General features: G+C 34.7%; 1 protein-coding gene across 2 annotated transcripts in view; it reads right to left on the reverse strand.

Moving 5' to 3' along the window:
• The window catches only part of Hacd2 (3-hydroxyacyl-CoA dehydratase 2), a 226,783-nt gene that overhangs the window by 76,643 nt on the left and 134,657 nt on the right, over positions 1 to 15,483 (reverse strand). For both annotated transcript variants that reach the window (XM_090391398.1, XM_090391399.1), the window contains exon 7: positions 1,943 to 2,055. In XM_090391398.1, coding sequence (XP_090247524.1) covers positions 1,943 to 2,055 — 113 coding nt within the window. The remainder of the gene's footprint in view (positions 1 to 1,942; positions 2,056 to 15,483) is intronic.

Here is a 15,483-nt window from a genome sequence, read left to right on the forward strand (position 1 = left end):
TACCTTTAAAAGAGGAAGATCTAGTGTATTTTGCTTTTTCTATCCAAAGTTTCCTCAAGATGTAAGAAACTTTGCACAAACTTTTCTGGCACTAACGAATTTGATGCTATCAAATCTACTAGGTTCAGGAGTTTCATGTTTTCAGGATGATTTATTGCTTTACTCTCCATATATAAATTCATGTGGCGAAAAAATTCAAGAAAGTTTTGAAGAAGTTAAATGAGGAAAAAAGCAGGCTAAAAACTTCAAAATGCAAATTCTTCTTTAGCAAGGTTTTACACTGCTTGAAAAGAAGTCAACAGACACCCCCAATGGGCAAGGTACATCATGCCATGTAACGAGTCGTGTTTGTAGCTGGTCTAAATTGGAGGAATGTGATGCTCCCAAGTCAGTGCAACAGTGTCTAGATGAAATAGCTGCGAGAAGGGAAACTGACAGAGTTTGAAAGAGGCATTATGATAGGATGCTATGTTGCAGACTATCTATTAATCAAATTATTGACAAATTGGACCATCCCAGGTCAACAATAATTGATATCATACTGAGATAGAAGCATAGGGAGTCAATTGTAAGTGCTACCAGCAGTGAACAATCCACCACACTCACCGAACATGACCGTAGGTGCTATGAATATGTAAAAACTGCCATTCCTCGACAAATACATTGAATGACAAGTTCTGGGCATCAACTGGAACACTAATCTGCACAAAGACATTCAGAACCGAGGCTGATATCATGGGTTTCCATGGTAGGATCCCAACATGCAAGCCCCACATCACCCAAAACAACATGCAGCATCCTTCAGTATTGCAAAGAGCATGTGCAGTGGAACGTGGAAGCTTGGAAAACTGTGTTATAGAGTGATGAATCATGCTACACCCTTCACCGAGCAGATGGGCAGGTGTGAGTGTGGCAGATGTTCGGTGAACATCTCTTGCCGGAGCGTGTAACCTCAACTATGAAATTTGGAGATGGCAGCATGATGGTATGGTCCTGTTTTTGCCTCAGACATCTGTCGCATCATGAATATTGAACTCCAAAAGGTATCTGAACATTCTGGAAATTAATGCTACCTACTTGATTGCATTTCTATGAAACTGGCTATTATCTCTTTCAGCAAGACAATGCACCATGTCACAAAGCTGTTGTTGTAACTACATAGTTTATGGACATGAATGTCACCAACACTTGACTGGCCTCCACAGAGCCCTGATCCTAATCCTATTGAACATCTGTGGGATGAACTGTAGTATCACGTGAAACTAAGGAACATTCGTCCCAAAACAATCCAGGGCCTCATTACATGCCTACAGGACGAATAGTTCAAAATTCCCACTAATCACTATGCTTGTGAAAAGTATGCTCCATAGAATAGCTGAGGTCATTGCAGTGAAAGGAAGTCCTACAACTTATTAAGGTGAGTGCCATGCTGTTTGTTCCTCACACTATGGTGTTTGTTGACTTCTTTCCAAGCAGTGTGTATATCTATCTATCTATCTATATATATATATATATATATATATATAGATAGATAGATAGATTTTATATCTATTTCACAGAAAGGAATAAAACATGACGAAGATAATCTAGTCATGTTTTATTCCTTACTATGAAAAGAACATTCATAGGAAAGAATGAACATTCCTTTCCATAATGTTCCCACAACCATAAAATAAGTCAGGCACTTTGTAGGAATGTTGAACTTTTATTGAACGTTTATGTAATTGTTTGCTGGTAATTTACATGCAAACAAAACCATTCCATTATACTTTTCACTCACAATTCTAATGATTAATGTAAATTATTATAGAAATCAATATAAGTAAAGAAAAAGAATCAGCTTTCCAAAGTCAAAGTTATTCTCTGTTTAAAAAAACACTCTTTATGCAAAGATAATGTATATTATATATATGCCCATAATGCATAACTTACTACTCCTTACCTGATAACTTCAATTGCTGAATATGCAGCAAACAGGAAGAAAACTACAGGCTTTGTCTGCATACGTGGCTCTGCATCAATCATTAAAAATATCATTAAAAGTCTTCCACCCACCTATAATTTTAAACAGGAAATTCAAATAAACTATTACAAGTTTTGATGTTAGATCTGAATCAATTCTGATAATTTACTATTCTTTAATAACTTAATAAAGTTATTAAAGAATAGGGTTTAATTTGTACAATCTTTTTTTAAAATATAATTATGAATATTAAAACAAAATGTGTAATCTAACCATCCCGGGAACTGACTGCTAGAACTATCTGGTAGTTTCAGGGCAGAGAAGGTTGTTAACAACCAAATGAGATTTTTTTGATATTTTATACATTGCTCATCCTGAATGACCATGGATAAAAATCCTCAGAAACTTGCAAAAATGTTAAGGCAAATATAAGTGATGTTATAATTAAAACAACAATTTATGAAAAGCACAAAGTATTCCAAAAAAGTTTGTAAGTAATAAAACATTTTAATCATCCACTTTTAATCACCATGACCCACCACTAGATGACAACAATTTCTTGTTAGCAACCACAATCATTCAGATATTATTATTATCACAACTTCTCATGGCACAAGTATCTCTTAAACAGCAGACTCAATGTCGGTAGTTCATTCCAGTGATAGCATATTTATCATATCAAACCTTAAAATTTTTAACAACTTCCTGCATTAACAACATCTGATAATGTGTTTTCTATCCATCTCAATGTAAAAATTGTAGTCCTCGCACCTTTCTTCACTACACTTTCACAACTTCCAGGGATGACCTGTGGTTCTTCCCCTCTCACCTTCTCTTTTTATAATTTCCTCTGCATTAATCTGATAGAATTTCATCACTAACTTAAGTATCTCTATCATATTACCTATTTTCCTCCTATCCACTAAACTCTGTAATTTCTTTAATCTCTCCCTCTCTCTAGCCAACACACCTCAGAGTTCTGGATAGAGTCTTGATCACTTGTCTATGGATTTTTTTCAATGTTTCCACATCACAGTGAAGACTAGTTGACCAATCTGAATACAGTAGTCCAAGCGTAGCCTGACCAATGCTTTATCCAATGGCAAGTATAAGTGATGACCTTATCTCCTTATCCCTGCATGTAATATATTTTATATTACATGTAAGGATTTATTTATGACATTAAAGTTGAATCATAGGTTTTTGACTATAACTCCTAACTGTAAAACTTCCAAGAAAGATCAGTCTCACACACACAAGGACTGTTTGAAAAGTTTGGTAAAAAAATAAGTTAAACACTTTTTTTTTTTTTTTTAATAGAAAAAATCACTTTTATTTCTCAACATAGTCTCCATCGAGTTTTCAATTTTTTGATCCCATCTAAAAAGTAAGATTTGTCAAATTGTGCAAAATAGTCACTGACAGCCTTGATAACACCCTCATTCGAAGTAAATTTTTTCCCACCGAGCCAAATTTCTAAGTTTGGGAACAAGAAGTCACATGGGGCAAAGTCCAGAGAATATGGTGGATGTGGAACCAATTCAAACCTCAATTCGTGCAATTTTGCCATTGCGATGGCTGATATGTGGGATGGTGTATTGTCTTGATGAAAGAGCACTTTTTTGTGTGCCAATCTTGGCGGTTCAGTCCTTCTTTTAAATGGCCCAACAACACATAACAGACTCCTGTTATTGTCTTACCCTTTTCCAAATAGTCTATCATGATAATTCCTTGGAAATCCCAAAAAAGCAGCGGTCATCACCTTCCCAGCTGACAAAACAGTCTTTGCATTTTTCAGTGCTCTTTCACCAGGCATTGTCCACTGTTTTGACTGCTGCTTGGACTCTGGTATGCAGTGGTGGTTTCAAGTTTCGTCTATAGTCACGAATCAATGCAAAAAATCCTGTGAATTGCAATTAAACATTGCCAAACACTGCATTGAAATGTCTTTTTGCATGCATTTTGATCGAGTCAACAATCGAGCACATGCACGCACACGGCTTTTAAAATCATGTGCAATTTTTCATGCAGGATATTATACATCCATTCAGTTCAGATGCCTATGATCTCAGCAATCTCACACATGTTCACTCGGCGGCTTCCATAACGATACCATGGATTTTGTCAATCATTCCCTTCATAGTGACTTCAGTCGGGCATCTGGAGCGTGCTTCATCTTTGATGAACTTACAACCATGTTTAAACTCATTTATCCAAAAATAAATAGTCTTTAATGGTGGTGCAGAGTCCCCATGAAATGCATCTAACTTGGCTTTGATCTGTGCAGTTGTCCACTTCTTCAAATAAAAGTGTTTTATCACTGCACGAAACTCATTTTCTCCATTTTTATGAAAATTATGAACACAGTCATTTTAAATGTTTGCCAAACGAGAACTATGCATTGCATGTGGTTAAAATTTTGTCAGGGATCATGAAAAAGATGATACGTGCCGATACTGGTATGAATGAACGAATTGTGTCGCCACCTATTGGAAATTTACCAAACTTTTCAAACAACCTTCACACACACACATATATATATATATATATATATATATATATATTTTTTTTTTTTTAAATAAAGAGTGGTAATTCTTCATTTTTCTTTTCATTGTCTTCCTTCTCTTTGTTAATGGAGTCGCTTAAAGAACAGCTAGAAAACTTGAAGGAGCCTCCGCATAGTCTATAAGGAATACAGACTAGAGCATCTAATCCAATGCCAATTCCTCAGATTAGTTGTGTTCCCTGTTATTTATGAATCCACTTGGATGAGAGAATAAGAATATACTACACATTTGGAAATGAGTTGATCAAATTGTATTCTGTATTAGCTTAAACCAAAACAAACATGATGGTAGAATTTGATGAAATCATACTGTTCTATTATGTTTAACTGGGCAGCACACTAGTCACTAAGTTTAACTGGGAGATCTTCAGTAATCATGCTGGGGGTGTTGACTGGTTAAACAAAGGCAACTGCTGATTTCATGACCCAGAGTATGAAAAATTACTTGAACCTTCTATGGGACAACAGGCACTAAAAAAGGAAGCAGAGTTTTTTTTAGTTGTTAGATAAGACAGCCGATATATCAAAGATATATCTGGCTGTCAAGCCAGATATATCAAAATAGCTGGAAAAATTAGGAGAAAACAGCATAGCTAATAATAATGCATAATTGTAAGTAACTGCTGGACTAGTCATTACTAACCTCATGTTACTTTACGATGCACATCTTTATGTTCATCATAAAGATGTGCATAAATTCACATGGTGAGAGCACACAAACAATAAGAAGTCTTATTGCTGATAGTGATATCTTCAAGCTGGTTCAGGTGATGTGAAGATACAGAGTTAAATTAATGCATATATTTTCCATATGCAAATAACAAAATAGCACACACCATTTTATTAAAATCCTCAGAATGAGATAGTTATAAAGATATTTTGTTTGCTCATGCTTGGATCAAAGATAAAAAGAAGAATATAATTTCTTGTCAAGTAGGATTTACTTTTGGAACAACTGAAAAAAAAAAACGAACTGGTAACACACATTTTTTTTTTCATTTTCAAAAAAACCACTATAACTATCTCTCATCAAAAGCACTTTAATAAAATGATTACACCACTACTACTTGAGGGAAGAAAAAAAAAGGTGTGTGCACACACACGGATAAAATTATATGGGAAACAATGACTGAATAACTCTCAATATCTACAAGAGTAGATATTGAGAGTTATGATGAAAAACTTACTGATGAAAACTTAATAAATGGTTGAAACTAGTCTGGGTAGTGACCCTTACTAATGCATGGTAGAAACCTCCCACAATGAGTGAAGACTCTATAGAGGGTGTAGGAATAATAATATATGCATCTGAAAAGCGTGAACGGTGTACTGGGCATTATGGAATACTGAGGCAATTTGATATGAAATTAAGACTAATAAAAGTATCCTTATCTTGAAGATACTTTGGGTACAAACTGTTGTTTTGAGCATGTTGTGTACAAGGATTAAAGTGATATAACCGGCCAGAAGAATGCATGCCAGCCATAACACTAGAATAATACACTAGGCAGACAAAATTAAAGGTCCTATCAGAGTATTAACTGGGTTTCAAAGTAACCAAGTTACTTTTTTTATGACAGGCCATTTTGCCTAACACACAATAGAATATGGGATGTGATTTTTTTTGCTAAGTATAATTTACTTTCTGACCAAAAAAACTTGCTATGAATAACTGTTTTAATAAATCTGATATGAAAGTTAGCAATAAAATGGGAAAAAATAAACAAAAATCGAATAGGCTGAGGATCGATCTATATTGATGGTGGAAACCTCAACAGCATTTTCAATGCAAACCTAAAAAACAAGTCGAACATTTCAGTTTTTAAGGCAAAGTTTTTACCAAAGATGACAAATTAAATATGGAAGTAGATAACAGAATAGGCAATTCCAGTATGATGTCATAGGAGCAAGTTGAACAAATTTTTATGGAATGAGAGAGAGAGAGAGAAATTAGCCAAAACACCCAATTAGCAGTATAAGTCTTAAAATTAATTTGAATTTGAGAGATGGTTTAACCATTTCCCTACAAGTCGAAGTCGGTGTTCTCTTCAACAGTGTAGTTATCTGTGATAACCATCCTGGCAGTGTGGTTCCTAAACTAATTCTTTGTCCACTATAACCCCAAAGCCATAACACTGGCATAATACACTAGGCATGCAGAATTAATGCTCCTATCAGAGCATTAACTGGGTTTCAAAGTTGCCAAATTACTTGTTTATGACAGGCCATTTTGCCTAACACACACAATAGAATATGGGATGTAATTTTTTTTGCCAAGTATAATTTACTTTCTGACCAAAAAAAGTTGCTATGAATAACTGTTAATAATTAACATAACAGATATTAGCATCTGCCTGTAGAATCAGTCTGAGTCAGCCTGCAAGGATTCTGTTTCAGATACGTCAACTTACAGACCAGTGGCTTTCAAATTTGTTTGCTCACAGCATGGTATTCTTTGTTATGAAGAACTGTAGCCCTGAACAATTATATTGCTGACACTAAGGAAAAGTGAAGAATTTTTACATACATATGCAGTTTTTCTTTATAAGAGCAATCATTTTTATTGAGTTCTGTGCAAATTCAAGATCTGATTTAGAGGGGGTAGGGCATAAATGTAATACACATTTTATTTTGCTTTTCAATAAAATTTTAAAAGTTATTCAAGTTATTAAATTTAATATAAATAAAGTTTATTAAATGAAAAACAGTGAATGACAAGTCACTGGCAGAACACAACAATAACAAAGTGGTGAAAACTGCAAGTGTAATTAAAAATGAGTGTTCTAGGAACACCTTGGGAGCTCTAAACATGGAGATTAAAAAAAAGATTATTTTACAAATACCATACTTACCCCACCACATTTCACAGCATACCAATGAAAGTCAAGGAACACCTTTTGAAAACCACTGTTCCAAATCATTATCATACAGGTTAAACAACAGCTGTGTTATGGTTCACCACTGGACAACCATCTTAGACTCAGCATCTCCATACATCACTTTGATACATGTCAGAAAGTGACAATGCAGAAATATAGCCACTCTTATCCATGTCACAGACTTACTTTGCATACATCCTCTTTAGTTTGTGTGACAAACCCGAATGTGGAATAATATCATGTGTCTTGGCAAAATCCAGGGATATTATGGTATATCTATTCTTCTTATCAGTTCTGCTGTTTCTTTATCATAGTGAAAGCAAAACTCACCTTTAACATAACCATGTTATCCTCTATTATCCATGGATGAAATTGTTAACCACTGACTACAATACCTTGATGGCTATACTAAACCATCTTTTGATGTGATTTCTAACCTCCAATACCTTCATGATCATACCAAAGATATTAACTGATCTATAATTTGTTGCATTAGTTCCAGCTAATATAATGGAATTATCTTGCTCCCCTTCCACTCATTAGGAATCATGCATGCAATGCAATGAACTGAATACGGGTCAGGAACAATGCTAACTTCTTGCATACTGCTTGAGTATCCATGCTGATATACCAACCAATGCCACTGCTATGTTTGAATTCAGATCATGCAAGATGCTTAATCAAGTCACCTATCTCTATAGAGCTTCCGTAGCTCATAGACAAAGTCCTTTGGTCGGAAGGACTTGGGTTCGATTCCCATCCGTGATGTGAGGAACCTTTATCTGGTCTCCTTCGACTAAAGGTGAGTCAGCCAGTCTCATATGGAGGTAGGGGTTCTTTTCATCCAGAAACTAGGGTTTTCCATTCCCAGAACAGGCAAACTGGCTTCCCATTAACACACACACACACGGATTACAATCAAGAATACTTATGACTCTGCCATAGGCCTGATTTGTCAGCTATACGTCAGCTCTGAGTCTGGATAAAATGGGGAGGGGGGTTTAATATGGTGTTGTACATCCCTTTAAAAGGGGGGGCCTCACGGTTGTTGTAACATCATATGCTAAATAAATAAAACCTATCTATTCTTTCATCCAGTTTCCCCCTCAGAATTCAGAGTGGGTCCACCTAGAATTATATATACCTTATGAAATTGAATGCTTAACTTCTAGTGTGTCTGACTCATTCATGAAGATGATTCTTCCACAGTTATTCTTTTACTTGCTATATCTGTACTTAAATACAAATTCTTCTGTCCATCAAAATCACTCCTTACATTAAAATAGTGCACGTGATTTTGATTTTTTTTTTTTTTTTTTTTACTCAACGACCTTCTCATATCTTCTCACACTATATTTATCTCTCCTTTTAACTTATTCATTCTGGCAAACATAAAGCAAATGTAAATTAGCATTCCGCAACATTATGCACTTCAACTCATCATCCAGATTCCAATCATGTCACAGATCATTTTACCTAGAAAACATGCTTTATTATTCAATTGTGCAGTATACACCTAATAATGGACCTAATCTTTTTTTTTTTTTTAATCTCTTTATGCTTTCTTGTGTCTTCATTAAGTGTTTTGCTTCCCTTCTTGCCTTTTCTGCTATTTGCCTAACATCCAAAATCACACTGTGAAGTTTTGTTAAAGTCTGAAATTTTCCTACACCATGACCAAGAGTTTCTATTATATTCATATCACCTTCCAAACACAGTTTTACTTCTTTCACATGCAACATAAACTTTCTTTCATAATCACTTTCCTTCCAGCATACATAACCAACCATGCCCTTCTCAACTGCTACTTCATTTGCAATTCTTCTTATTTAACACTTTGTATTCATCAATCTGCATGATAAACACACATTTCTGACATATTCTAGCTAGCTAGCATGACAATTCTCTTGTTCTCACAAATCACTCATATTCACTAAGCATACATTCTACACAACACACATGCATGCATATGCCACATCAAAGTTTTTCATGTTACATTCAAAGAAAGGGTTTGAATGCCACCACTGTTATATCATACACACTATATTTACACACACGCCGCATGCACGCTGGTGTCCAAAACCTAAGGAAACACTATTTCAGAAGATTACTACCAGATGAATCACAGCTTGTGGCAATTTGTTTAACTGACGATTTCAAGTAGAAAGCAGGTACACATTCAAATTTTCAAAGGGTAGCACTCAACAGGATAAAAGGCAAAAGGTTGAGCTAAGCGAATTGTGTTTGAAGGAAGCTCTTTTCATGAAGGAATAAAGTTGCAAACTTGGATGTCTTGTTACTGTCTCAAAGACATCACTAGATGATTTCACTCAGGGAAGAATTATTGGAAAGCATGAAGACCACAGAATTACTGATATTGCCAAAGAGTTTGGAATATCACACAGCATTGTATCCAGGCTCTGTGCAGCATTTCAAATCAATAGAATGTGTTGTAGACATTTGCTAAGAGGTCATCCTTGCTCTGCACAGAACATCAAGAGAGATTTTTGGTTATAACAGCAAAACGTAATCGACGAACCATGGCAGGTCAGCTTGCAATCAGCTCCATTCAAGTACACAGATATCTTGACCAACTGTGTCAAGATATCTTCAACAAATATGCTTGAAGGCCTGTAGTCTGCGCCTTTTATCCATAGCTAATTGTAGAGCATGTTTTCAGCGGCATTTCCATAAAAACTAGATAATACAAAGAGAATTGTGCAAAAAGTACATTAGCCCATTGATTCCAATGGGGCTAATGTACTCCTTACAGATATAAGTCATTTTAGTCTTCTCCTGATTCTAGCCATGAAAGTGGTACTTCTTATTGCAAGAATGTTCTTGAAAGGAATAGATTAAGCTTAATGGACACATTGAGCTACAATGTGCTGGAAAAGGGACTATGACTGTTGAATGATATTGCAACAAAGTTCTTCAACATCATGTTCGATTGTTCTGTGGTGCTGTAGGTGAAGAATTAATTTTTATAGATGACAATGCCACACCACATTGTGCACAATCAGTGGAGATACTTCTGGAGATCGAGGATATTAATCAAATTGAGTAGCCAGCACACTCCCCAGATCTCAATCCCGTAGAACATGTTTGGGATGCAATAGGGAGATGTATTGCTATTTGAAATTCCCCTCCAGAAAACAAACAAGGCCTTATCCTTGCTCTGAAGGAGGAGCAGGCCAGTTTGCCTCAAGAACTTCTAAATCACTTAGTGCTAAGCATGGCACAACATTGTGAGAGCTGCACTGCAGTTCAGGGTGGACACATTCCATACTTAAATTGCAATACATTTTGTCAAATGTATTGCAATTTAATTTGTACAAAATTTATAACACATTTTTTGTGTAATATAATTTGTTAGTAGCTGGCAATAAATTTATGTCCACATTTAGTTATAGTTAAATTTTTTTCATATACAGGTAAAAATGTAATTTGTCCTTACTTACAACCTGGTTTTAACACCACTGTGTGTGTGCATATTATAACTACAAAATAATCGACCAAGCACGCAATAAATTGAACATTCAGACTATTTAATTTAAAAAATACTCAAAAGCTAAATATTAAAAGAAGTAAAAACATCTTTTAAGCAGTCACTACAATACATGTTTACTAATCACATTAAGGAGGAGTGATCATTTATAGTGGAGATAATGTATTTAGGCTTATGTGTTGGCAGATGTTCATATGGTTTAATGATTCCTATATGTTGTCTCAGTCACAGACATCATCAGGATACAATTCATGTGGTTTAATCTCTCCCAATACAAAGCGGAAGAGATTAGATCCAAAGTTTCAAGCCCTAACAGGGGAAACCAGCCTCTTGGCACTGGAAGACATACATTGATAGATTGAGAGCTTGTGGATTGCAGAGATTGGTTGATAGGCGAAGAAGAGGGGATATGATAGAAACATTCAAATTACTTAAAGGTTTTTATAGGATTGATGCAGGGGAAATGTTTCAGCTGTGTGATAGTGATGGAAGAACAAGAGGTCATCTCTGGAAATTAAAGAAGAGTGTGGTTAACAAAGGTGTCAGAACAAGGTTTTTTGCCTGGAGGGTGGTGAATGAGTGGAATTCATTGCCTGACTTAGTTGTGAGCTCTTCGTCTGTAAATGAATTCAAGAAGAGATATGACAGATATTGTTTTGCTAGTTTGGGTCTCCTGCGATGAGTCTACTGACTCCATGGAGATACCCGTAATAATAATAAATAATAATAATAAAGACATCTTGGCTGTTAGCTAGGAAGTCTAAAAAATGGTTCCCATATCTTGGGAAGTTTCACATAACTATATTTATTGAAATTGAGTTAATATTTTAGATCTGCAGCTGATTCCAAAGTCTTTCCTGTTTGTATTTACTGTGGCAAAATGTTTTTTCCTGCTTGGGTTCTGTGTAGGGTTGCCAAGGAATGGTCTGCTAGACCTGAATGATCATGGGTGTGGTAACAGATACATGTCTTATATTCTTCGAGGTGAATGTTGACAGATCTTCCAGTGTGTTCAACATACTAATTGCAAAAATGAAGAACCGAAGGGGTAGGATCTTTAGGAAAGCAGACAAGGGAAGCCAGCTTAATGTTGAGTTTGAAAGCTTTTTTCAAAGATTTGTCAGCATCTCTCTCTCTCTCAAAGAATGTAAGAAATATATCTGCTGCACAAACATGGTTAGTTAGGTCTACAAAACCATGTCTTGAACATCCTTCACACAATCAAATATAAAAATAACTACTATACTTTGCTGTAGTAAATAAAAAACATGGAAGACTTTTTTGGAATCAACCAAACTCAATCCACACACACACACACACCAACTCCAATGCCAAAAAAAAAAAAAATTTCTTGCTATTTTACTTGAATTAGACAACACGATTTTTCATTCTTATACCCAAACTAATGATCATCAGTTCTTTTTAACAATAGTTTATTAATACAGTCATCTTGTTCTTGATGTTTTCCTGCAGCTTATTCTGCTTTCCAAGTGATAACGATATCCTCAAGCCATTTGTCACAATTTATTCCTACTCTTTTCCTTTCATGATTTTCCAATCTCTGAAATTTTTTGATAATGGAATACTATTAATTACTTCATCACTTGACATTTCCAAATCTGAATCTAATTTTTCATTAATTAGAACACTTAACAGAATTTTTCTGACTTAAAAAATGCTAGCTTAAATCTCAGGTCTGTAGAAATAACATAGCATTCATTTTTGAATAAAGTATCAAAAGTTCTATTAACCTCTTCAGAGAAATTTTTTCATTATTCCTGCTCCAAAAACAGTGTTACCTTCATCTTTAGATAAACACATTTTCAGAGTTTTAACAGAGGAGAGCACTTCCAAACTTAAAACAATGTTTGAAATCATGTATTTGGTAATTTCCTTGAAAGACTTCAATAAATTTAGTAGTTGTTCATTCACATTCATTTTTGTTTGCATATTTACATTTTGCAAATTACCACAATACCATTATCAAATTCTTGATATGGACCCTCAGGGAGTATACAGGATATAAAGATAGTACTACATGAGTGCTTCGTTAACTTTCAATTGACAATTTCCCACTAAATTAATTTAATTAACAAAATCCCACCATTATCTGATCTCTCATATTTTCTGTCTTCTAAGGCACTTTTTACTGTATCAATCCACCTATATTCTTGGTTTCCTCTGGATCTTGTTCCTGCAATATGATAAAGAATCCTTTTTTTTCATTAATCTTTCCTCTCCATTCTGTTTAAGTGACATTACCATCTGAGATTAGCTCTGCTACCACATCTCTGAATGCTAACAATGACAAATTCTTTCTTTACATTGTCATTTTTAATATGATGCTCACTGATACTATCTGTTCGCTCACCTAATCTTTCTCAGGACTCATATCTGTGGTCTCCAGTCTTTTTTTTTGATCAAGTATTTTATTTCTAACCCAGTTCTCATATCCATAAGTTAAAATTGGTTTCAATGCTTACTTATATACAGTTAATTTAGTGTTTTAACTAATTTCTCTCTTATTCCATATAAATTTATTCAACTGATCTTCCACCACACCAACATTACTAATTCTGTTGTCTCCATATTTAATTTACCACATTTGCTAAAAATTTTGCCTAAATAGCTCATATTTTTACTTGTTCTATAGATTCTCCATTCAGAATACAGTCCTGATGCTTTCAATGCTTCTGCCTATTTTCAATGTCGTTATCCTTTTGTTGCTGATGTTCATACCAAATTTATCATAACAGTTATTCAATTTAGTAAGGAAATCTTGCAGACTTGTACTGGATTTATTTAGAAGTATAACATCATCTGCATAAAGCTCAGGTTAGCATTTCCAATTTTGATATTAGGTTTAATACACTTTCATAATGATCCAAATAGATAGATAATAAATAAACAGTGCATACACCCTTGTTGCACACCGGATTTAACATTCTGTATCTGTTTCAATTCCAACTGCTGATTCACAGCCCAAATAGAGACTATGTATTGCTTAATTTAATGTCCTATATATGTTACGCGCAGATTATGAAATCGCACAAATGAGCAAAAATGATGGATTCCCATCATTTTTGCTCATTCCATGAACTGTATAACGCACTTGTATAGTTCGTGGAATGTGTAGAATTTTGCACAATTCATGAAATGAGCATTACATTTTCTGCTCATTTCATGAATTGGGTGCATAGTTACAGCATATAAATAGGTGATAAATGGGTGAAGAGCAATAAAATAGTTTCAATTCAAAAACTTTTATTGTATAAAAAAAGTTATGTACTTGGACAAAACACAAGAAAAATATTATTATCAAATTTCTTTCGTTACAACTAACAACTAAACAATAATTAAGGATTTTCACAAGACTTGTTTGGATGACATGAAGAGTTACAAAGAACTTGATTTTTAAAACAGCTACATTTCTTATTTGTACAACGTGTTTTACAAGAGCATCTTTTGAATCCTTATCCATTACTAACAGAAAGTAGGTGAACTAGAGCTCTGATGTTGAAGTCTATAGTTGGTACTTCATTTATAGATAATCCCTGAAAATCAACCCTTTCAAAACAATTTCTCTCAATCCAGTTTTCAATAACTCCACCTTTGGTACCAATTCTATATTTCCCTTCTTTCCTGTCAAGAACTACTCCAATCAAGCTTGTCAGATCTCTTCGACCACGATCAAAAGATGGTACAAACACATTTACACAAAACTCCAATATCCACTTCTTTTTAGTTTTTTGTTTGTTCTTTGCACCATTTTTGTAGCAATGTGCTTCATATTCTGACGTGCAATGTTCCTCAGCTTGATCGCTGGATGGACTAATACTATTACAAAAAATCTTCTAAAAACACAGCAACTTGCAGCAACAACCAATAAGAAATGCTCTTTAAAACCTAATCATCACACATTATATAAGTGGCAGGTCCTGCAGTTTATCACGAGTTTCCGCACATCATGCACTGCTACTGTTACTATGCACCCAATTTATGAAATGAGCAGAAAACGTAATGCTCATTTCATGAATTGTGCAAAATTCTACACATTCCATGAACTGTACAAGCACGTTATACAGTTCATGGAGTGCGCAATTTAATAATTTGCGCATAACATATATACCATATAACTGAAGTAGATTGAAGAGGTATATTCTTGGTATACCTTGTCATATGCCTTTCATAGACTACAAAACTTAAATACAAATATTATATTCCCAAGATTTCTCAACTATTTATTTTAAAGTGAAAATCTTATCTTGATGACCTCTGTTTTGCCTGAATCCAGCATTTTCTTCACCAAGCTTCCCTACCACAATTTTTCTTAGTCATTTCTCAAGTATACTTGCATAAATCTTACCAGGAACATTAAGTAGGGAAATATCTATGTAATTCTCATATTCAATTTCCCTTTTTCACAGGTGGGTACTATGAGAGCTCTACTTCAATCATACAGAATTCGACCTGAATTATGCAGTGCAGCCACTGTGAAACTTTTATACCCCAATTTTTCAGTATTTCTGGTCAAATTTCATCTACTCCAACTGCCTTTCCACATTTC

The sequence above is a fragment of the Typopeltis vanoorti genome, chromosome 4, assembly GCF_054136105.1.
Source record: "Typopeltis vanoorti isolate ZY-2024b chromosome 4, IOZ_Tvanoo_1.0, whole genome shotgun sequence".
In the NCBI taxonomy this organism is placed as follows: domain Eukaryota; kingdom Metazoa; phylum Arthropoda; class Arachnida; order Uropygi; family Thelyphonidae; genus Typopeltis; species Typopeltis vanoorti.